The 24,717-nt window shown below is 35.8% G+C and overlaps 3 protein-coding genes across 11 annotated transcripts in view; 2 read left to right on the top strand and 1 right to left on the bottom strand.

Moving 5' to 3' along the window:
• The first annotated feature begins 797 nt into the window (after positions 1–797).
• The window catches only part of Cebpzos (CEBPZ opposite strand), a 24,085-nt gene continuing 165 nt past the window's right edge, over positions 798–24,717 (top strand). The window contains exons 1-6 of one of the 6 annotated variants that reach the window (XM_048804547.1): positions 962–1,379; positions 2,822–2,898; positions 3,571–3,686; positions 4,631–4,675; positions 5,276–5,360; positions 5,495–6,190. In XM_048804547.1, the coding sequence (XP_048660504.1) occupies positions 3,572–3,686; positions 4,631–4,675; positions 5,276–5,358 (243 nt within the window). In that variant the 5' untranslated portion in view covers positions 962–1,379; positions 2,822–2,898; position 3,571 and the 3' untranslated portion in view covers positions 5,359–5,360; positions 5,495–6,190. Of the gene's footprint in view, positions 860–949; positions 1,380–2,821; positions 2,899–3,570; positions 3,687–4,630; positions 4,676–5,275; positions 5,361–5,494; positions 6,191–6,394; positions 8,949–9,081; positions 9,921–24,717 lie in introns of those variants that run through there. The other 5 variants (XM_015479762.2, XM_048804548.1, XM_048804549.1 and 2 more) reach the window with 5 other exon arrangements.
• Positions 4,413–24,283, bottom strand: Cebpz (CCAAT enhancer binding protein zeta). 3 transcript variants are annotated; one of them, XM_015479765.2, is made up of 16 exons: positions 24,080–24,283; positions 20,755–22,250; positions 17,951–18,182; positions 17,158–17,347; positions 15,582–15,670; positions 13,705–13,758; positions 13,087–13,189; positions 12,918–12,986; positions 11,735–11,801; positions 10,396–10,496; positions 9,587–9,644; positions 9,098–9,294; positions 8,424–8,510; positions 6,076–6,137; positions 5,908–5,989; positions 4,413–5,535 (listed from the first exon to the last, which is right to left on the bottom strand). In XM_015479765.2, the coding sequence occupies exons 1-16, from the start codon at positions 24,233–24,235 to the stop codon at positions 5,399–5,401; spliced, it is 3,180 nt and encodes a 1,059-aa protein (XP_015335251.1). In that variant the 5' UTR covers positions 24,236–24,283; the 3' UTR covers positions 4,413–5,398. The 3 variants fall into 3 exon arrangements, with proteins under 3 accessions (XP_015335251.1, XP_048660500.1, XP_048660499.1); XM_048804543.1 differs by having other exon boundaries at positions 21,418–22,250; XM_048804542.1 differs by lacking the exon at positions 24,080–24,283 and adding an exon at positions 23,514–24,012.
• Ndufaf7 (NADH:ubiquinone oxidoreductase complex assembly factor 7) overlaps positions 24,250–24,717 on the top strand; it is a 12,715-nt gene continuing 12,247 nt past the window's right edge. The window contains exon 1 of one of the 2 annotated variants that reach the window (XM_015479759.2): positions 24,250–24,431. In XM_015479759.2, the coding sequence (XP_015335245.1) occupies positions 24,359–24,431 (73 nt within the window). In that variant the 5' untranslated portion in view covers positions 24,250–24,358. The remainder of the gene's footprint in view (positions 24,432–24,717) is intronic. The other variant, XM_015479760.2, reaches the window with a different exon arrangement.

Raw genomic sequence — 24,717 nt, 5'->3', positions numbered from 1 at the left:
TAGGTTGGACTTGGAGTCTTGGATTTGGCTGGGGTTGGGGCACGTGTGGTGAGTGTTGCAGAGGCCGTCAGAGCTTCCTTCACCTGGTATTGACAAAAACAGCTCCAATTATCACCTCTTCTCTGAAAAACTTCATGGCTTCCTGGGCTCCGAAACAAGGTCTTTAGCATTGTGTATTTTTCTCCAGTCATTTGTGGATATATTTTACTTTTCATTAGATTATACTTCGGTGAAGGTATATCTAAATATTTGGGGTATTCCAGGTTTTGTGTTACCCGTGGTATCTCAATAGACCTCTCATTTTCCCTCTCCTCCCTTTGCGTCATCTCTTTCTCTTCTTACCTAGTGGACAGTATATACTGAAAGAGCTTCTTGAATTTTGAATGGCAAAGGAATTGTCTAGGGATACGGATAGACTGCAGATCCTGGTTCAGTGGGCTTGCATTTCTGTCCAGTTCCGAGGCGATGAGGTGTTGCTGATCCTGAGACTTTGTGGCTTAGGATGCAGAAAGATGATACTCATCCCAGGCTTCTGAGTTTGGTTCTTGGCTCCGAATTATTTCTTCACACTTGATTTTAGCCTAAAGGCCGAGAAATGATCCGAATTCTTTCTCTTACTAGATGTGTGATTGTGTGCAGGGTAAATCTCCTATCTCTTCTGTAAAATGAGCTACTCGCAGCGCCTGCTAAACAGGGTTACCGTGGGGGCTTAGTAAAATAACACGCAGGGGCGGTCAGACTGGCTGCAGGACTGGCTGCTGGTGGGTACGCAAAACGGCCAGCGGATGGGGGCGGGGCCACAGCGGAGGGGCGGGCGCTGCAGCCTCGCGCACGCGCTGCTTGGGTGCGTGCACTTCAGGTAAGAGCGGCTGGTGGCACCAGCGAGGCTGCCTTAGTTGTAACCCCCGGGAGACCACAGGGACAGGTTTATTTTTGTTTTTAAGTTTTTATTTTGGAAGCGAGGCCTTGCCAAGTTATGAGATCTCGGACACTCCAGTGTCACTGTGTCCCGTGCTCGGGAGGCCGAGCATTTCCGGGTCTCTGGTCGACCTTGGCTGGGGTGGTGCAGCCAGTTCACCGCGCGCGTGTCGGTGCAGACCCGCCCCGAGAGCACCCGGTGGAAGGCAGGGAGGCCCGGGAATCCCAGAGGGGTGGGAGCGGAGCTGAGGCGTCCGCCGGGAGCTTGGTTCCCTACCGCGGGAATCTGCGCGACTGCTTTTGCTCTTCAAGCCCAGGGCCGAGATGCTGGGAAACGTCGCTCTTCGCTTCTACACTGGGAGGCCTTGCTGTTCCGATTCGTGTCGCCCTGAGATGCTGGGCCTTGTAGGCCACTTCTCAAATCAGCGACTTTGATTTGCAGCCTTCACTCACAGCCTCAGGTCAGGGGTTTCGGGACAGCGCTGCGCAAGCCGGACACTTCAGCACTGCAGCGTGTGCACCGGAAGCCAGTTTGTCAGGACAGCATGATGTTAACCCATGACACTCATCCCTTCTTTTCTTTGAGCTTGACTGATTGCTTCATTTTAAATTTCATCTAAGCCCCGCGCGCTTTGGCAATCCTGGGTATTCTGGTGCTGAAAATACCCAGGTGCTCCCTTGCCACATTTTCTGGTCAGGGCACCCCTGGTGGTTTTTAACCAAAGGGTATTTGTGAGCTGATAGAAACTCTGTCCCTGAAGCTCAGAGTTTATATTTTTTAAGAAAGGCAAATGTTTTATTATCACAGTGTTATTATTATTATTGTTTTAATCCTTAGCATCAATCTCTTCCAGCGACATTTTTTTTTTTTTTTTGGCTTGGATTCCTTAAGCTGTAGACCTGGTTGCAGGCAGGTCTTGTTGTCTTGAACTTAAACAATAACTCCAAGAGGGCTGGGGTTATGGCTCAGCACTTGCCATGGCATGTGTTTGATTCTCAGCACCACATATAAATAAATGAATGAAATAAAGGTTCATCAATAACTAGAAAATACATAAAAAACCAAGAGAGCTCTCTGCTGAGCATGACTTATTTTGTCAGTAATGCACAGTATTGTAGAGAATAGAACAAAACCATTCTCACCTACTCATCCAAAGTTCTAACTTCTTTTGCTTCATTTCTTGTAAGAATAATAAAAAATTTAATCTTTTGGTCCCTAGGCGAGCACATTATCAAAACGAGAGTTGGTTATTTGGGTGGGGAGTTGGGGTGGTGAATACTTGATGAAGATATGATGGTATTGGAAGGAGATGCCTACACGCTTATAAAACTAAGATTTTAAAATTGTCTGAAGGATCTAGAATGGTGGAAGACAGGTTAAATCAACTTTTTAGCTCTCTAGGAACTAGGAGATTCCCACCCTACTCCTAGGTATTGTGAAAAGAAGGCAGAAACGGAGTAAGCATCTGCCAGTGATGAGAGACAACTGGGATTGGATAGTGTTAAGACAACAAACTGCCACTGTACAGAGAGAAAAAGGATGGGGGTGGGGGCAAGGGAGAATCACAATGTAAGATTAAAAACTAGTGGTTCTCCCATTCTTGATTTTGAGATTATATGGAGGCAGGACAAGAACTTGGACTTAGGTTTCGTATATTCAGTAAGTCTCATATTGCCCATTTCTTGCCCATCTCATTTTTAGTTTTTACACTAATTAGAAAGACTCTTTCTCCCTTTTAAGCTTTCTGGGGATTGAATTGAGGGCCTCACATATGCTAAACATATACTCTACCTAGGAATTACACTCCCAGCCCACTAAACTTTTTTCATGTTTTGTGATGCTTAACCCTGTTGTGCTCTACCACCAAGCTTGACACTCAGCCTTTTCTTATTTTTGAGACAGGGTCTCACTAAATTGCTGAGGCTGATCTGGAACTTGTGATTCTCCTGCCTCAGCCTCACTAGTCTCTGGCATTACAGGTGTATCACTGCTCCTGGCTTCAACTTTCTTGATTAGTTTTTATTTCAACTACAGGAAGAGAATCAAGATCTAGTCTGTGTTGCCACTTATTGGGTCATCACCTAATCAGTTTTTCCCCTTATGTGGCCCATGAGCTTCTTGCATAAAAATTACTTGGAGTGCCTACTAAAGGGCAGATTACTGGGGTGCCAACCTTAGACTTGCTGAATGAGAATTGAGATTGGGAGTGGAGGATTGCAGGCTGAGCCTCTTGGGCAATGCAATTCAAGTTTTAAGACTTAGAATAGTATCTCCCCAGGAAGAGGAAGCAGTTAGCTTACTGCTCAACTTTGTATCCTTAGTGTCTAGCAAAATGCATGAACTGTATAGCACATACTTCAACTTCTTTAAAAATTTTTATAAGTTGTTAAGTTTTTTTAATAATGCCTTCTTGGATTTTAAATCCCTTTCTGTGCTTTATGCAGTCTTGAATCTTTGGTTATTGTGCTGCTTAGGCATTGAGATGAAAACTAGGTATGTAGGATGTGTCTAAAACAATGTAGTAATTTTGGGGTCTAATTCCTATAAAGTATTTCACACTGTGTGAATGGAGTTATTTTTTTATAGATGTGGCAAAATAAATTTAAGCATGTTCATTTGAGTTTATACATATTTGTTATTGTTAAATGTAGGATGGCCCACAAAATGGAATCAATGGCAAAGAAGATGTTTAAAGGAATTTTAGTAGCTGAATTGATGGGCGTTTTTGGAGCTTATTTTTTGTTTAATAAGATGAATACAAGTCAAGGTAATCATAATTCAGTAGTTAATGCTTTCAAGACAGACATAATGCATTTTAGTTATTAAATGCTATTGGCATTTTTGGAAAAATGTTCCTTCAGATTCAATGTATTAGATATTTTTATGGGCAGAGAGGAAGCAAGGTATTTATTATGGTAGATGAGGTGACTCTCACATTTTTCACATGCTAATTTGCTTTTAGACTTGGGAAACTTCCAAAACTATGGGTTTTACTTGTGGGAAGGGGAGGGTCAGCAATAGTTTGGGAGCAGCCTGCCCATTGTATTTCCTTGCTTGGTAGACTTACAGAAAGCAGGAAGTAATATCACTGTATTCTCAGGATAACCAGTTTACTTGGGCTATAGTAATCTTCCTATACATCAATAGTGAGCAATAAAACCCTTCCCTGTGCAATCACTGAAAGTGATTTATATTAGAGTTCTCAACATTTTAAATTAGGAAGTACTGCTTTTTCTTGCCCTAAAACTGAATGAAGCAAAGAGTAGGGTGGTGACTTATCTTTGAAGTGTGTCACTTCTCTTCCTCAAAGTATCTTATTGGAACACTGTGTACCAGAGTGCTACTGGATAATTACAAATTTTTATACAGAGTTAATACATATTAAACTATAAAGTAATACATATTAAACTATATACATATATGTGAACTATATATAAGAAAGGGCATAAAGAAAACATACCAACAGTTTTTAAAAGCAAATTAAAGTTTGGTATTAGTTTAAAAAACTAGGTATGATTTTATTTCCAATTCCTTGTCAAGATAAAATAACACCCATAAAAATTCATAGTTATGTTTAATGAAAATTTACATTTCTAAATTACATCACATTTAAAACTCTTTGTATCATAAAGACTCTAAATTACAAAATTGTGCCTTTATGTTTTACTAAGATGAATATCTGATCATGTCTAACTTCCTTTTTTTCATTAGATTTCAGGCAAACAATGAGCAAGAAATTTCCCTTCATCTTGGAAGGTATGTTTTCCTTAAGTAAAAAGGAGTACATAACAACTTTTTCAGGTAATCTGTAAATTCTGCAGTAAATTATGACTGAGGACTAAATGGCTTTATTTTATCGTATTTCAGTTTCCAAAAAAACTATTCACCCCTATTTTAGCTCCTTCTGAGACCATAGTGGGGAAAATTCTTACTTAGTTATCTAGATGAGAGCTGAGTTAGATATGGGCAGATTCTTAGTACTTCCAGTGATTAAGAATGTAGAATGAGACCCATCTGGGTGAAGCAAACCACAACTTAAACCTCAGTTTTAAAAATTTGTTTTATCTCAAGTTTGCTATCTCTCAGAGCTGCTTCTGTCAAGTAATGTTAATCCTCAGGTGATTGTTACAAGGACAGAACAAGATTATGTTATAACACTTGATCAGTGCTCATTACAGTAATTAGTAGTTAGAACTTACACAGGTTACACAGTAGTTAGAACTTACATATTAACATATGTTAATATTATTGTTGTTTTCATTTAATTATTAGCAATATGGAAAAAAGATTATTTTTCTCAATGAAAGTTTAACATTTTATATGATTTTTATAAATGGCAGTTACTTTTATTTATAGTTTACTATAAAGCCATCGAACAGTCTGGAATGTATGAAATCAGAAGGCAAGATCAAGAGAAATGGATGAATAGCAAAAATTAAGAGTAAGTATAAGTAGAATTTTAATTTATAATTTAATAATTCATTTCCTTTGCTTTTTAGTTTTATGAGTGGGTTTCTGCCTCTTCTTGAAATTTTTCTTTTTCTTGATAATACTTTTCACATCTCTGTTATGTAGCCAGTCATCACGTTCAGCCTCCCATCTGAGCTGTTTGAGACCTTTGAGAGGAGAAGAAAGATGAATTTAATCCCATTATAGACTCTGAACTACCACAGAACATCCTACCAAGTAACAGGAACTTCAGGTCTGCTTTGGCCTGTGGCTTCCCACCCACTATGCAAACCCACTCCTTGTTCGTTGCTCTTCTGTTTTTATTGTCAAAGATTAATATTTTACAAATAAATGACTAAGGAAGGAAAAGGAAAAAATGTTCCGAAGATTTCATTTCCCTGGAACACTTTTAGTAAAGAATAGAAACAGTAACTATTAAGATTAGAAATGCTAGGCAAATGCTCTACCACTACCACTGAACTACAGCCCTAGACAAGGCTATTTTTAAAAATTTCAATTAAAAAATTCAAGTTACTTACTTGCATTATCTTTATTAGCCATGGCATTTATGCCAATATTATCAAACTTGGATCCCACATTCTCATCCAACAGGTGGCCAAACTTAAAAAAAAAAAAAAAAAAAAAGTTTATTAGAAAATGTAAAAATGTAGAATAGCTAACTTCTAAAAACAGTATATTAGCCTTACCTCTTCAGCAGATACAAACAGGCTGGAGTCACTGAGGTTTCTTTTCTTTTTTTTTCTTGGTCCTAAAAAACAGTGTCCGGTTATTCAATTCTAAATCCCATATATATATATATTTTTAAAAAAATGTAAATCTTTCAACATGAGCTTATGTAAAAAATTATAGTTGAGTAAAGATATAATTGCAATTATCTTCTAGCACTGTTAGGAAGCAGATACTTGAATAAACATAATTTAAGAATTACTACATACAATTTTTAAGAAAGGAGCTGATATTCTAATAGAATTTTTCAGATGACAATAGTATGTTCTTATTTTTCAGATCTGGCCACTGATCAGAATTTGCCCTTAAGCGAAATATTATCAACCCAGATTAAAATTCCAAGGTTGACATGGATGGGTTTTTGGAATATTTAAGGCAAATACAATTTAAAAAAAATTTTTTTTGTAGTTGTAAATGGACAGCATGCCTTTATTTTTATGTGGTAATGAGGATTTCAAAAAATTTTTAAAAATTATAATTTAAAAATTCAGCTGCCTGAAGTAACATTAATTCAATTTTTTAATAAACTTACAGAGTTGTTCAACCATGACCATAAGCCAATTTAGAACATTTCCATCAACTCCAAAAGATCCTTGGTGCCCATTTGCAGCCATGCTACCCCTATTTCCCTGGATTTACATTGTTTTTGATTTGCCTTTTCTAACTATTTCATATAAATGGAGTCATTTATATGGTTGCCTATATCTTCCTAGCTGGTATAATATTTTTGAGGCTCATCTATGTTATGTATCAGTACTTCATTCCATTGGCTGAATACATCCTAGTGTATGGATATATCACATTCTTTTTTATCCATTTATCAGTTAATGGACATTTGTTTTATGTTGATTTAGCATTAATGAATAAGGCTGGTACGATCAATCCTGTATAAGTCTTTGTGTTGACACATCAGAGCCACTTTAAAAAAAAAATTTTTTTTTAGTTATAGATGGACACGATATCTTTATTTATTTATTTTTTTATGTGGTGCTGAGGATCAAACCCAGGGCCTCACCCATGTAAGGCAAGCGCTCCACCACTGACTGAGCATTTTTTCTTCATTTTTATTAAGGTGAAAAGTATATTACATAAGAATTGAGTAAATACTAGCATAGCAGTATCTGTGTGAACTCTATGAATAAGTATGTCTGTACCATTTTCTTAAAAGTTCCCTTAGGTTGTTTGGTCTTTTTTCTTTTTCCCTCTTTTTTTAATGGTACTAAGGCTTGAACCCAGGGCCTTGCACATGCCAGGGAAGCGCTCTATACCCCAGCCCTGAGGGACGAGCCTCAGGAAAACTGCATTTGAGCATATGCTCTTAATAAAATGTGATTTACTATCACTCAAGGGGAGTAAAAATCTGGAAAATAACTTATTATAATGTAAATTTTTATCAGTTAAATCATTTAAGTATTAGGGGATAATACCAGCAGTATTTTTAAGAGCTGATAAAAAAATTTTGTAGGCTTAAATATGAGACTACTACCAAAATGCAAATAGTTTCTTTAAAAATATTTAAATTGTTTTTATTTAACTTTGCAAATCTATTTTTTATTTTTATCAGTATCTTCCAGTAAGTACAAGCTAGAAAGACATTAGAAACAAAGCATTTAGTGCTTTCCATATTTTTATCAAAAACTTGGAAGTGTCACTTGACATAGAACTTTTTCTTTTATTTGTACTTTGCAAATGTTAATACTATAAAGCATAATCTTATGCAATATAAAGAATATTAGAGAATTAATCATAAAGGAGAATGTAATTAATGAAGGAGCATGAATTCTTTTTTCTTTTTTAAAAATATTTATTATTTTGTTTTAGTTGTAGGTGGACACCATAATATCTTTATTTCATTTTTATGTGGTGCTGAGGTTTGAACCCAGTGCCTCACATGTGCTAGGTGAGCATTCTACCACTGAACCACAACCACAGCCCCAAGGAGCATGAATTCTGACAAGGGTCAAATGGCAAAGAAAACATTTTGCTGAGGAAAGGAAAAAGCAACACTCTGAGAATCCAGGGCTTATATATGATGAAGTGCTTTAAACATGAATGAAAAGATGATCTAGATAGAGATATTTAAATGTGAGAAGAAGAAACTTAGGAAGATGAAAATGATTTAAGGTGAATGTCAACAATTTTCACATTAAAAGAAAAAACCCTATTACCAATTATAGAAACATCTTTAAGGAAAAAAAAATCCTAAATCTTATTAACCAATAGAAAAGTTTATCTCCAAAAATGATAATGAATAATACTTTTCACATGGATAATGTTTCAGTTTAAAAGATTAAATGCATTTTCTTACCTTGAAATGACCCAGCAAAGTCAAAATCGTCATCATCCTTTCTCTTGCTTCTCTTAGTATTGACTTTTGAGCTGTCTTCATCAGACTCTGTTACCCAAATAAATTTGTTATTAAGCCATTTCAAAACAAAAGAACTTCAAGTTATGTTAAAATCTTAGTCTGATGGCAAGGATTGAACCCAGGGCCTCGCATGTGCTAGGGGAGTGCTCTACCGCTGAGCCATAACCTCAGCCCGTTAATTATTATTCTAACATTAAAAAGATACAATATACACACTCAACTAGTATTGTATAGAGAGGCTAATTATTGATTAAAAGTCCCAAACTTGGGGCTTGGGATGTGGCTCAAGTGGAAGCGCGCTTGCCTAGCATGCGTGAGGCACTGGGTTCGATCCTCAGCACCACATTAAAAAATAAATAAATAAATAAAGATATTGTGTCCACCTAAAACTAAAAAAAAAAAAAAAAGTTCCAAACTCAAAACTCAACAAAAAAATACTGCCTTTAAACCTTTGGTTTGAAATAAGAAAAAGGTCCTCTTTAAAAATTCTAGTTTATTGTATTAATTTGAATACAGATTACATTAGAAATCTTTATTAGAAAAAGTAGCCAAGACTGAGAAAGGATTTTTTTTGTATTTGTATTTTATTAAAAACAAGAACAACAAAAACTCACCTGGAATGCTCTCATTTTCATCATCTAACACATCCATGAATGTTCCTCCATCTTCATCAATTTCAGCAAATTCTTCATCATTCATACTTCCCAAAGAAACTTCATCATCATCCAGGTTATCGAATTCATCATCGCTATCCTCTGAATCCTCATATTCCAAGTTATCCTTAGCTTTTTTTGTTTTTTTCTTCATATTGCTAGAAAAAAATCCCAAACTTATAATGTAATGAGGGTATTGTTTTCTAAAGTGTTTAGGGCCTAATATGGTACAAGGCTACTGAATGACTTAAAAGGAAAATTAAAGACTACTCAGAGTATACTAACATGTATTACAAATGTCCAAAATAAAAGTACTACACTCACTTCCCAAACTTAGTTGAATACAATTTCCCCATAACATCATATAGATCTAGGTCTGCTGCTGTGGGGGACAACAATTTGGGAAGTATTAGGAAACAGTAAAGAGAAGATTGAAGTAAAGTATTTTACCTGGCAAAATCAAGATCATCCTTTCCAGGGGTGAAACAGTTATCATCTTCAAATGTGTCTGTCAGAGAACAAGATTCAAATTGTGAAACACAGCAAAGAATAACAAGGTTGACATGTCTTATATCTGAATCAATTATAGTAGCAGAAATTATGGTTCTGTCGTTTATGACAAGCACCAAAATGACAGAAACATGATTACTATTGGTGTGTCTTAGAATGTATAAGTCTGTTAAAAGCTGATTTTAATGAAGTGTCTATACTAAAACGGGTTCTACTTCTTTTTACAGTTGCTTTATGGAGAAAAAAGTACATTAAATAAAATGATTTGTAGTAACTTCAGTTCTTTTTTACTTTATAAGAACTATTTAGCTGCTTATTTTTAGTAGATATAATGTAACAAAAGTGAAATCAATGTTAAGTCTTTCCAATTTTGCATGTATTTTGTTTTAGTCTGTTACATTTCAATTAAAATTTCAAGTGCTGTGGGAAGATAAAACAGATGAGACAGTAGACTAATTCTAGCAATAGTATTATGAGACTGTGAACAATAAATATGGTTCTTATTTGGCCTTAGGAATTATATACCATATAAATAGAAACTTTCTCACTTAGACTGTCTATTTTTTAGATTACATGTGGTTGAGTTACCATATACCATCAAAATATTTCTTAATCCTTCATTATGACTTACATGATATTCTTAGCTAAATGATTTTTTAAACACTAAGCTCACTTCTGCCACTAAGGTTCCATGTTCTAATAATAAATATTAATAGATCTAAAACTGAGATTCAATAAAAACAAATTACCAATCATCTTTTCAAATTCCTCATCATCCACATCTTCTATACTCTCTTCATCAGCACTCCGTTTTTGTTTCTCTTTAACAATAGCAACTTTTTTATAATACCTAAAACAAAAATGCATCTTATGTATTTATTAAAGGTCTGATCTTGATATAATCAAAACACTGAAGACAAACCACAATTATAATAAATTTTTTATGTATAGACTCAATTGGAGATGAGTGAAATTTGTCAATATACAAAAAATAATTCGATTTCAACAAAATAGATATAAACTTGAGAAATGCAGTGGAATAAATTTCAACAATCTTAGTTTCTTATAAACTATTTCTTAACAACTCACTGATTAACTCATCTTAATCAGCGTGGCACAGTGGGGGATGGGGGGTGCAGCTCAGTAGTACAGCAATTGCCTAGCATGCACAAGGACCTGGTTTGATCATCAGTATGTGAAAAAAGTAAGGACGACAACAGAAAACACAAAAGTAGAGCAATAGGTTGTTTCAGCTTCAATACTGACAATCTAAGTATTAGAATATTTTGGTCTAAATGATCTCAAAATCACAATAGTTTGTCAGCCCTACTCTTATACTAGGACACAGCAAAAAAGGCAAAAAAAAAGTATTTTCCAGATGATATCCATACCTTTAAAATTAAGTCAAATTAACCTATTAACCAGCTAAAATAATTTTACTTTTATAAGTTATTAACAGTAATTCTAGCAGATTTAGAACTTATTTCTACGAAGGCACAATGAATCTGGCCAATTCTGCTTTAAAGGCCATGATCTGGCCAAATTACTGATGAGTTATCACTATATTAAACTAATATAGATTTTTTTTTTTTGGTAGCAGGAATTGAACTCGGGGGCACTCGACTACTGAGGCATATCCTCAGCCCTATTTTGTATCTTATTAAGAGACAGGGCCTCTCTGAGTTGCTTAGTGCCTTGCTGTTGCTGAGGGTGGCTTTGAACTCACGATCCTCCTGTTTCAGCTTCCTGAGCTGCTGGGATTACAGGTGTGCACCACTGCGCCTGGCCTAAACTAATGTAGATTTTAAGTCTATAAAATTACTGTATTAAAAAAAAGACGAAATTCTATAAATTCAAGATCATAAACAAAAATTTATATGCTAAATTATTAAAAATTCCTCAAGCTGACTGTATTTTCATTAAGGTATCTTAAGATCAGCAAAATGAGTAATCTTAATTTCCTTTACAAAATAGAATTATAGACACATTATTCTCTGATCTTTTCAAACTATAACAATGTCAATGAAGGATTTTAGGGGATCTAAAAATTTAAAAAGTTCCCCAATGAAACTACATTAAATATATTACCTGTGGAAAAACACTTCATCCACTGGTATTTGGCTTTCTTCTTTTGCAAGGAACTCCTTACTATTCACTGTAAAAATAAAGCATTTTAATTTACCTTAGTAATCTCCTTTATGTGACAACCTCTGAGGACCAAATACAACACATCTATAATTCTAATATCTTAAAATGTGAGGAAGGTGGACAGAAGGGATCCTGAAATGCAAAGAACAATCTTGGGAAAAGTTGTTGTGGAGAGGATTCAACATATGAGACTGTTGATGTCACAGAGAAAAGTAGGCAGTTCATAGCCCAGTCACAGTAAAAGTAAAGGATTCTTTGAGTCTTCCAGTTGCTTCCAGCATCCAAATTTTAAGAGAAATAAAAATTCAAAGAGTTATTTAACTTTATTTTTATGTGGTGCTGAGGAATGAACCCAGTGCTTCACATATGCTGGGCAAGCACTCTGCCACTGAGGCACCACCCCAGCTCCATAGTTATTCTAATGTATAATCATTTTAAACTTGTGCCTGTCATTCTAAGAACAGGAAGTAAAGGTAAACAGAATTTTCTATAATTTTACTTATTAAGAAAATTAAGAAACAAGAATAATGAATGACAAAAACATTAGCTTTCGTCCTTCAGAATTAAAGACATCTGATTCATCCTCAATGAAAGAAAATCTGACTTCTAATTCTACTTTTAATTTTGAGTAAGCTCTTTTATATCTGTAGCTCTTTGTGAGGTCAGTCAGTTGGAAATTAAATGATTTATAAAGTTCATCTTAATCCTACTCTCAGAACAAAGGGAAGGTAGGATTTCACATGCAAAGAAATGTCTGCTCTGAATAGAAAAGCAGAATCAGATCCTGTTTAACAGAAGTAGAAGGATTATCAATGAAGTTTAAAATGATACTCCATGACAAAGTCAATTCTTTTTTTCCTGCTAAGCCTATATCAGAGAACTTAAAATGATTTGAGCCATAAAAGAACATTTATGAAGGAGTTACTGATAGAGCTATAGATAATACAAGAAAGGAAAATGGTAATAAGTGCTTAAGCTGGGAGGCTTCATCATACTGTTTGGTTTTACTTTTGGATATGTTTGAAATTTTTACTTTGGTAAAGTAGAGCAAAGAATAACATAATTTATGTTTTATTGTCTTGTACCATCTTTTCTGTTTCAATTGTCCAACCTTTATACTTACCAGCAAGACCATGAGTATCCTTTGAAAAATGTTTCCTTTTTGGCTGCATCACAACACTGTCAGTATTTTCTGAAATATAAATCAGGACAGTCTAATATAAGACCTGTGTTCATGTTGTTTACTAAGTATCAACATCGAACACTGAATAATTCATTAAACAGAAGCCTACCTTTGCCTTTATGTGGCTTTGGATTTCGGTATACGAATCGATCCAAGAATCTCATTAGGGTGAAATCCTGCAGTGGGTCCCCGGAATACTGGATATAATTTCCCTGAAAAGAAAAAATGGGGGAAAAATCAGTCTCTCCAGGTAAGAAAATAAAAAAGAAAAACATAAGCTTCTATTATCTTGTATCAAAGGCACAGATAATCGTTCAAATGTCCCTCAAATACACATTGTACTACAAATGAATTAAATATACATATACATACACATTATATGATGCTATGTTGATTTTGTGTGTAGGTAAATAAGAATAATGTGGCCATCTAACCATTAGCTGGGAATCAAACCCTAAAGTGGGAAACTCAGCAAATAGGGAGAGGGCAATCTTTCTCCAGAAAATGTAATGAATAACCATTGTGGTTTTCTAATGTCCCACATTTCTATTCATCTCAGACATTGGGAAGAATTATTTGCTGCTCTGTATTAAACAAGTTGTTATTCCTCTACAAGAGTAGTGGAAAAAAAAAATATATATATATGATTCTAGATGGTGGAGAAAATATCATATGACCAATTATTGATTATCAAAACCTATATCACTTTTGAATATTTTAGACTTACCTGAAGGATAGTTTTTGCAAAAAGGGCCACGGAGGGATGAAAATGCTCCGATAACTAGGAAGAAAAATGTGAATAATGTCAATTTCTTTTCTTTCCTAATATTGGGATTGAACCTAGTAGTGCTCTATCACTGGACTATATCTGAACTCTACTCATTTTTTGAGACAGGGTCTCACTGAGTTGCTGAGGCCTACCTCGAACCTGTGATCCTCCTTCTCCTCAGCTTCCTGAGGTGCTGGGATTATAGGCGTGCACCACCATGCCTGGCTAATGCCAATATTTCTAAGGTTGTCTCTTACTGCAATTAAACTTAAATTGAGGACAATCCAAAGAACTGAAACTTAATACATCAGAAAGATGATTCTCAAGCATTTCAGTGCCAGGACCATTTTATACACTTAAAAATCAAGGATCCCAGAAATTTTATTTTAGTGGGTTATATGTGTTGGTATTTATTAGCAATTACAACAGAAAACTTTTAAATAATTATAGTTATTTAAAATAATAAACCCATTACCTATTAATGTAAACCGCATGTTTATGAAAAATAGTTTTCAGACAAAAAAAATTACTATGTCAAGAAGAATAGCATTGTCTTAGGTTATTTTTCTTTACTTTTTAAAAAATATTTATTTTTTAGTTGTAGTTGGACACAATACCTTCATTTTATTTATTTATTTTTACGTGGTGCTGAGGATCAAACCCAGGGCCTCACACCAGCTAGGCAAGCACTTGACTGCTGAGCCACAACCCCAGCCTTTGTTTTGCTTTTGAAGGTAATGGGGATTGAGCCCAGGGGCTGGCACATACTATCACTGAGCTGAATCCCCAACCCTTTTTTAAAATTTTATTTTGAGACAGGGACTTGACCTCAAACTTGCAATCCTCCTGCCTCAGATTTCTGAGTAACTAGAATTAGAAGTGTAGGGCATTGCCCCTGGCTTAAATTACAGCTTTACAAATCTCTTCAATATCTGGCTTAATAAAAGACAATGGATTCTTTTTATCTGCTACTGTATTCCATGTTATTTTACTTGAAGTATATGAAGAAAATGTGGCCTCACATGGATATGTTGTTGGAAAATGAGGATTTAAATAATACCCTTTCACAAAAGCATGGAGATTTTCTTCTTCGATGCCACTGAAGATTAATTACAATTTGAAACTAAGTCAAGCTGTTAGCATTGTTTACTTATAATTATTTGGTCTACTTTGTATGTTATACATTGGTCATCTGAAAAATACCAACTGACTTAGGTAGTCTTCCAAATGTTGGTACATTTTATTATAGAACGATCATAGTGTCACCACTAATTTCATCAGAAAAGTTTTTTTTTTTTTTTTTTTTTTTTTACCTAGGGATATGCTGTTATACTGTCAAGCTCAAGATAGTGGTTATAAGATTTCTAAAAATTTTTATCTTTGCTTGAGATCTTGAATTTCATTATTAACAACAAATAATGTTGGTTGTTTTCCTTGAGTCAACAGGACTGATTCATTTTCAAAAAAAATGCCTCCCAGATCCCCATGTATGAGTAAGCCGTTTGTCAGTTTTATGAAAAAGCAGTTACATGAGTTTGGATTGGCTACCCAAGAGTTCCCTGAGACATGAAAGAATCTTCACACTACAGAAATGTGCTATGCATACTTGCTGTGTAAGCATGTGGAAAATCGAATAGACATGCACTTTAAGGTGAAGACTCACTGAAAAGGGATCAGGGATCCTGAGAGGTCCGTGATAACATTTTAATAATAGTTGTATAGGAAGAAAATATTTATCATTTACAGGAAAAATGGAAACTTTGATGTGTTAAATCCACAAGATCAAGACTATACATAGCACAAATGAAGTGAAAGATAATTTGGAATTATTTTACCTTTTTGAGTTCCCAAAGACTTGTATTTTCAGCTCCACAGAACAAAGGGTTTCTACTGAATGGATCATATGTTTTCAGTTGTTTGCCACCTAAAACCCAAAAATAGTATTTTTCAAATGCTTTATTTCTAGTCCAAGATGCCATTAAAACTACTATGATCAATATTTTCATAGACAGATAATCTTAATTAGCCAGGCTTCCTAGCTTGAAAACTCCAAATCTCTTCAAGAATTTATCTTGGTATCTAAGCTAACATTTGTTCTTGAATAAACCAAGCTCAGGTACTAACATATCCCTTCATTACTTTTCAAATAGCAACAGAAGGTGCTGAGCCACAAATCCAGGTTCATAAATGTGAAGATGGAAATTACCTGAAGATAGAATAGGTTTAAAGTCTTCTGGATTATGTAGAGTGCTCCAATTATTTGTCTTTAGAGTGTTTCTAGAAATAATTCTTACTTGGAACAGATTTATACTATGTTCACGTTTTCAGAAACTCAGCATTGGGCTGTGATTGTAGCTCAGTGGTAAAATGCCTGCCTAGCATGTGTGAAGCACTAGATTCGATCCTCAGCACCACATAAAAATAAATAAATAAAATAAAGGTATTCTGTCCATTTACAATTACAAAAAAAAAAAAAATAGGCTGGGGATGTCGGCTCCAATGACAGAGTGTCCCTGAGTTCAATCCCCAGTACACCCCCCCCCGCCCCCCGGCAAAAAGAACGAAGCTCACCATTATTCAAAAACCCAGTGTAAACTATCTCACAATGCACACCTTGTCATCCTTCTAAAGGATTTTTCTCAGGTTAGTCTTCATGATAACTGATGAATTCTTATAAAAACATTCTACGATAGATTTAATTCAGTTTGTGTATGTGGAAAACCACTTAAGGTTTCTAAGTCACAGAAAGTTTTACTATCTGAAAACACTGCTTTAAGAAACTGTAGATGGGCTGGGATTGTGGCTTAATGGTAGAGTGCTCGCCTAGCATGCGTGGGGTCCTGGGTTCGATCCTTAACAACACATATAAATAAATGAATGGAATAAAGGTATTGTGTCCAACTACAACTAAAAAAATAAATAAATATAAAAAAAAGAAACTGTAGATGGTCAAATAAAAGAACAAAAAGGTCTACACAATTAACAACTTATGACAAAATGCTTCTGTTCAGAAACTACTTGTTTATATTCATGTATTTAAGGGCTTTGCATGTAAAGATAAAAGGTCATGAAATTAAAATTGGCTCAACTTTTATATAGCTGAAGGAAATGAGATTTATTGTACATCTCAAATGTCCAATTTTTTCACTTAATCCTCACAGCTCTACTTGCTTTAATTTCTGATTATCTATTTTAAAATGCATAGTTATCAAAGTCTTGCTATATTTAAAATTTACTTCTACGCCTGGGGATACAGTTCCATGGTAGAATATTTGCCTAGTATAGATAAGTATATAGTTTGATCCTCTACATCACCAAAAAGAAAAGAAAATTTCTGTGCAGATCAAAGAGAAAACTAATTAGCTGGTTTAAGAATTCAAGAAAAAAATTTAAAGATTCAAAAGCCCTCACCTTTCAAATTATCAAAATGTACCCAGGAAGGAGTCTTTGGTTTTGTGGTGTCTGTGTCGCTTTCAGGCACTGCTTCTTCTGTTTGCACTTTTTTCATTGTATCCATTTCTGTTTCTTTGTCTGCATCAGTGAATTTTTCTATGTCTTCATCATCTCCTATGTCAACAAAATTTTCTTCATCATCAGACTCCTAAAAAAAAATGGTTTAATAAATTTATGTTAATTAACTGAAAGTTGCAATAAAGTCAGTCTTCAATCATGTGATATAGAACTCTGAAGAAATACTTTTGCAATTTGGTGAAACATGAAAAGTCTAATAAATAAAATGTTGGGCTTGAATGATATGTAGATTAAGAGAGATCATCCTTTTATTTCTAAATGAAAAAGTGTTAAATTTTGAGCCAAGAGCTCCTGAGATTTTGGAACTTTACTACTTAGCCCACAAATAAATATTTGGTATGTTGTAAATAACCCTATGAGGTGCTATAATTTTTTTTTCATTTTGCAATTGAGGAAACAAATTAAGAGATCTATTAGTTCTATAATCTTCTATAACATTCTCACAATATTGGAGTTTCTAGTGTAATACAATTTATTACAAGTAAAGGGATCAAGCAACCTGTCCCCACCTAGCTAATTGTATACCTGGCATTAAAATCTAGGTCTGTCTGACTCTAGACCGCACACTGTGCTCCAGAGAACTAAGTTACCTTCACTGAAGCAAAGAAAAATAAAACAAACCACCAATATATTTTAGCTCATAGTTGATTTAAAAAACAGTTTTCAAACATACCGGGTGATCATTTAATTGACTTCTTAAACCTGGTTTTGCTTTAAAGATCTCAGACACAAGATATAAAGCTCCACATATGAAAGGTGGCATCTGTGTGCAAGTAACCTGAAGCAACCGCTTCACAAAAGCCTTCACACGACGTAACACAATGTCAGCTTTCAGAGATTTGTAGACAAGGTTAAGAAACATAGCTTGCTTGGAACACATCATCAACCCAGGATCCAACATCTTTCTGTAAAATAAAATCAATACAGAGGTATAACTCTCCTACTTACATTAGAGGAAATAGGTAAAACGTAAATTAATGACCTGAAGAGAAAGAGTGATGATGGTAACAAGGGAAAAAAAGTCACAGGAGCAAAAGGCATTTTGTTTTATGGTTTCCTCTCCTTTCTGTTTTATAAACTAATTGGACACAACCCTAATAGTGTAAAGTTTATAAGAATATAGCACCCCACTAAAAGGCTAATCTGAAACCAAATAATGAAAAAGCAGTGAGCCAGAAGATCTGCTTTTCTCCACGTATTACTACCTACTCGCTGGGTGACCAGAGGTGTCCCCACATGGTTCTAGTGAACACTATCTATGAATAATAGAAAACTAAATTGTGAGGACTTCAGAGAATCTCTGGTCCAATGTATTAGCTGTACAGAATCCCTTCCATACATGCTATTCTCTCTGTCCAAAACGCTTTTCTCCACTTAGAGAGTATCTAAAATCAATGCCTCCTCTATTATCCTCTCATTTTCATATTCATGTTCTTCAGTTTCACAAACTTTGTTTCTTTGGCTTTCCTGCCTTTCTCCTAAGTTCCAATAGAACACGGATTATGCCTATTTTTTTACTGTGTCCTTAATATCTGAACTAAGTGCTCAATGTTTTTTGAGTGAATAAATGAATATCCAAAGTAAATGTTTGTGCATTCCTCACTCTCACTAGGAATCCAATCCCATTTTGGACAGCTAGAAATCTCCTTACTCATTTGGGGGGTGCTGAGGCTCAAACTCATATGCTAGGCAAGTCTCTTACCATTTAGTCCCCAGAAATCCCTTCTTTATCCAAAGCTGAAATCTGTTCCTATATAATTTACAAACATGAATTCTAATATCCTCTGAAGCAACACAACCGAATTATACTTGAACCTATATAGCTATTATGTGTTTTTCTCTCTCCTCAGAGTCTTCTATGGGGTGCTCAATTCTAATATCATTAACTTTTATTTTTGGGAATGCTGGAAATTGAATCTAGGGCCTCTTACCATTGTTCTACCACCAAACTATACCCTATTATGATAATTTAAAATACTCTTCAACTAGATTCCCACAGATGCCCCAACTGGTCTGGACCTCTACATATCAGGTCATCTAACTAGATTAGCTTTAATAACATGTGGGATCATTGCGCCCTTTACTCTTAAGCATTTCCATTAACTTCTTTTCATTAGTAGTAGAAATGAAAATACATGTTTCTATATTGCTCTGTATACCCATTTTCCATGTTGTCAGTTCTATAATTCTAGAATATCTCAGTGATAAGAGAATATTGTATTACTCAGATTTCTTCCTTCACATTTTTCATATTTTTTGTCATGCAAATCACATTTCTTTGATCCTTCAATTAAGCAGGATTTTTAAAATTTAATGAATTCTTAGTAAAGCCAAGAGCAAATAGATCATTTAAGAGGGCTTAAAAGTTTTAAAGAAATTCATCTCTGAGAGGTGTTGGCTAACAGTAATTGAAAAGAACTTGGGAATATACTTGTCCTCAGAGATAGACTGTTACATTAAACACACTGCTGTTACATGGATGAGAAAAAATTTTTCAAATAGATTCCAAACATTTTCTAAAAATATTTCTATGACCCTCAAAAATTAAACAAAACTCCCAAATTTCTACACTTTCAGCTTTGAACTTTTGTTTTCTCAGTGGTAGAGCGCTCGCCTAGCACGGGTGGGACCCGGGTTCCACATACCAGTTCCTCAGTACCACATAAAAATAAAGGCATTGTGTTGTGTCCATCTACACCTAAAAATAAATATTAAAAAAAATCTAAATTTCTTTTTAGTTATACAGTAGAATGCATTTTGATATATTATACATACATGGAGTATAATCCCATTCTTGTGGCTGTACATGATGTGGAGTTACACTGGTCTTGTATTCATATATGAACATAGGAAGGTTATGTCTGTCTGATTGATTCTACCGTCTTTCCTATTCCTATCCCCCATCCTTTCCTTCATTCCCCTTTGTCTAGTCCAAAGAACTTCTATTCTTCCCTTCCCTTCTTAATGTGTTAGCATCCACATACATTTGGCTTTTGTATTTTTGGGATTGGCTTATTTCACTTAGCATGACAATCTTAAGTTCCAGCCATTTACTGGTAACTGCCATTATTTCATTCTTTAGTAATATTCCATTGTGTACATATGCCACATTTTCTTTTTTGGAACTCTTCTTAAATTATGAATGGTAAGTATCAATTACTTTAAAAAAAAAAATCACAGATTCTTTAAAAAGTGTTGTGTAAGATCTTTGAGATTCTTTTTAGTGTACCAAAGAAATGACTTCCATTACATCTCCAGTTCTATTTCCTTAATATCCCAAAAGATTTAAAACAAAATATTAATTTTCAAATACAGGTGGTAAGATATGACTTAGTTAAAGTTCGTGAGTAGCAAGTTGCTGAGGGAGGTCTAACTCCAGTTTTCTAACTCTTCCTTGAGCTCTACACAGGGAACTGCACGTGCTATATTAGATCAAGTTATTTGTCATGTTTATGTATTAGAATGCTTTGTACCTACCTGTATAAGGCTGTATAATATCGATCTGATATTGTCTGCTGAGAATTCATTACCTGGAAAAGCAACATTAAAGCCTGCACACTGGTATTAAAGTTTACAACATGCAACACTTTGAACAAAGTATCAACCTGCTCTTTCACTTTCTCATCACCTGTCTCTGAATAAGGGTATGCCCTATTCACACCTGTTAGAAGGGCACTAAGCATTTTTGACTCAATATCTTTTTTCTTGATACAAGTCCGAAAAAAACAAAAATAAAGAGTTATTAATTTGTTGGCCAATTCACTTTCTTCATGGGAGAGGACCATTTGATTTAAAAAGCAAATTGCATAATATTGAGCTTTGGAGCTGATATTTGAACGAAAGAGTAGCCTTTCTACCTCACCACACACAATTCCTTTCATATTGGGATGTTTACAAAGTAATGTCTCTAACAGGTGAGAGGCTTTTGTGGCTATTCTGTTCTGAGGATCTCCCAGTTTATTTACCACCTGAACAAGAAGAGCCTTTTCTTCCTCAGGCTTGTTACAAAGAAGCTCATGAGCAGCTGTAAGTGCTCGAGTTTTAGTGGTTACTAATGAATCATGACTTAAAGTTTCTAAGACCTGAACAAATTCAGCTACTAAGTGTTTTAGTTGGTGTTCAAAATACCACAATATCAACCTTCTATCTCTTGAATCCTTGTTGCCACTGGACAACTGTTCTAATTTGTTGAATGGACGCTGACTGAAAATCCGTAACTTTCGACTTTCTGGCAAAAGGTCTGTAATGAGTAACTCTTTGAAAGTATCCAAAGCCATGAGGCACTGCTGTTTGCTGCCCTTCTTTTTAACAAGGTTCACAAGAGTTTCTACAAATTGGAGTGTGTGAATAGCATCATCCTGGATGAGAAGGATCATGGCTGCCATCCGGTCACCTAGCGTCCCTGATGATACAATCGCCTTCATCCAGGTAGAAGAGGCTCCCTTTTGATTATTCGTCTTACTTTTGAATAAGTTAACTTCATGCTCATATAGCTTCTGAGCCAGAGTTTTGTACTTAGACACAATATCTTGAGGCTGAGATTCCAAAGAATATTCACTGGTATAATCCAAATCATACCATTTGCCCCCAGGCTTGAGTAACAATGTCTGTCTCTCAGAAAATTCAAAGATGTCTTGTTGTTTATCTTTCTTTACTTTTGATATGGTACCACTGTTCTTATCAGAACGCTGTTCTGGCCTCTTATTTTTCACCTTATTGATTGATGTCCGTTCTCTTTCTGCTGCATTTTGCTTTTTATTATCAATGTTAGATACTTTTGATTCTTTTTTGCTGGCATTTTCCTTTTTAGGTTGTTCATCATCTTCAATGAAAGATTTTGCATATTTGGCCAAACTAAGATTTTGAATAAATGCTTCCAGTTCACCTTGTTGAAGATCATCAACTGCTCCCTTTTTTCCTCCATCCACCACTTCCTCATTTTCATCCAAAGTAGCCAGCATAAGGTAATCTTGCTGTATAAAAACATAAAAAGTTAAAAATATATCACCAATCCAACACTTCAGTTACAACTTCATCTTTGAAATCAATGAAACTTTGAATTACAATATTACCTGGGCTTCCACCCTACCTCCAAATTTAAGTGTGCCAAAACCATAAAATAATGGAAGAAGGTACAACATAAAAAAAAAAATTTAGAATGGGAAAAATCTTAAAATTCAATGTAAAACTCAGGGCCCACAAAAGATAAGATCAGTAAATTTATCATTCTCTCACACATAAAACATATAGAAAAATAAAAAGACAAATGAAAACTGAAAAGAGAATTGTAGCAACTCATAAAAGTAAAGCTCATTACCTTAATACAAAAGGTTTTGCGGATCAGTAAAAAAGTGAGAAGTACCCAACAGGAAAACATACAAAGGATAGAAACATGATAGAGAAAAATTGTTCTTTAAAAGATATGAAAAGATGCTCAACTTTGTTAGCATTTGTACAAATTCAAGTTAAACTGCATTTGGTGAAGGCAGGAGCACTTTCACATATGGTTGATGTGAATGTAAACTGGTACAACCTCTATGGAGGGTGATTTATCAACTTTAATCAAAACACAAGGCACACACATATCCGTTAACCCAGCATTTCCATTTCTGCAAATTTAAATTACACATATACTTACAAATATGGGGGTGAAAAATGTCTAAAGTTATTTACTGCGTTATTTAAAATATCGAATCATTGGCAACAATTTAAATATTCATAATAGATAAATTAAGACACAAAATGATTTATGCAGTTACAAGTCCACAGAATTTTATACACCCACACAGAAGGATCTCTAAAACAGAAAAAAAGATGCAAAATATACGGCAACATCTGTGTAAAGAATAACAATACATGCGTATATTTCATTTACATAATTGTGCATGTGTGAGGTCTAGGATATACCTGGAAGATATAAAATACAAAATAAAGTATAAAATATAATTGCTCCCTAGAAGATAAATTGCATATCAGGAGATAAAAGTGGGACAGAAGATTTTTCATTGTGTGCCACCCCAATAACCTTTTAAAGTTTATATCGTATATATATCACTTATTCAAGAATTAAATATAACCCAAGTATGAAATAAACAATAAATCTGTCCATATGATTACATTTATCCTTCCTCTAACAGCACCCCCATCCCCCACCCCTCTCCAAACTTAGTTAGGCACAATTCTGTCTTTGACTTTACACTGTCTGTTCCATCTGACTGGACAGACACATGGCTCACCTTTCTTTTTCCTCAGGTTTTTGCTCAAGTATCTTCAGACATGCGTTTACAGGTCATCTCATTTAAAACTGTAATGCCCTCTCAACTCTGTATCCTCCTCCTTTTTCTCTGGCACTACTTAGCATCTGATGTACTATCTAAAGTTTGTTTACTGTTTCTCTTAACTTGGAAAGTGAATTCCATAAAAGGGAGGCTCTTGGAGCGTACAGCGAGCATGCCCAAGCCCCCTTTGAGTACAGAAGTTCCAACACCGGCCATCAAAACATTAAAATCACGAGGTCAGGACCAAGAAGTCCGTTTTCTCGGACCTGATGGAGTGATGGTTACACCACGTCAATAACATGAGGATCGCTTATTCCCTGAAGAAGGCCACAGCATAAAACGTTCAATCCAGACTTTTTCTCTTGCAAAGAGCGGTGGAAAGAAGCGAGGGAAGCGCACCGAGCACATTCTACAGCTCTGATCTGGATCCGCAGGGCTGGAGCGGCGGACCATTGCCCTGATACTCTCAGAACTGCTCCGACACCCGCCCGGGTCTCCCTTCCGTGGAAGCCTCCGGCCGTTACCTTTGTGCCTCCGAGCCGTAACACCTCCTCCAGGGAGAACCCATTCTCGGCTTCACCGCTATCATCTTCGTCCTCCTCATCCGGATCGCCTACCGCCTCTTGCCCAGCCCAGGGCCGCTTGGCATGGAACTCCAAAGACGCCTTCGCAGCCGCCATGCCTAGCGGAGCACGCGCGCGCAATCTGCGGGCCACTTCCGCTTGTCACGTGACGTACTTCCCCGAGGGGGCGTGTCATCTCCCGGAAGCGACCGCAATCCCCGCCCTCGGGGCGGTGCATGGATGCTTGAGACGGTCAGCATGAGAGTCCCAGTGAGGTCCGCTGTGCGGCCTCTGTGGAACGCCGCGCGCGTTGGTAAGCGTCGGCTCCGCAGAATCCGGGCTCCAGTGGAATCGACTAGAGCGCCTCCGGTGCTCCTTTGGGGTCTTCTGGGGCTCAGGGGCTCACCTCCAGCCCGAAGGCGCTCGGGGCCGGAGACTGGAGTCCCGCCAGACACTAAATGGCTGTGAGATTGTGGCCAAAGTGCGTGCCTTCTCTGCGCCTTTTGGGCGCGCTGCACACGGTATTCTGCTTTCAGGGCTGGACTTAGTGAAGCTGCCTTGAAACTTGTCAGGCTGCTTGCACATACAGATACTGAGAT

Source organism: Marmota marmota, unplaced genomic scaffold (genome assembly GCF_001458135.2).
Source record: "Marmota marmota marmota unplaced genomic scaffold, marMar, whole genome shotgun sequence".
Lineage (NCBI taxonomy): Eukaryota > Metazoa > Chordata > Mammalia > Rodentia > Sciuridae > Marmota > Marmota marmota.
This window is presented reverse-complemented; position numbering and strand designations above follow the sequence as displayed.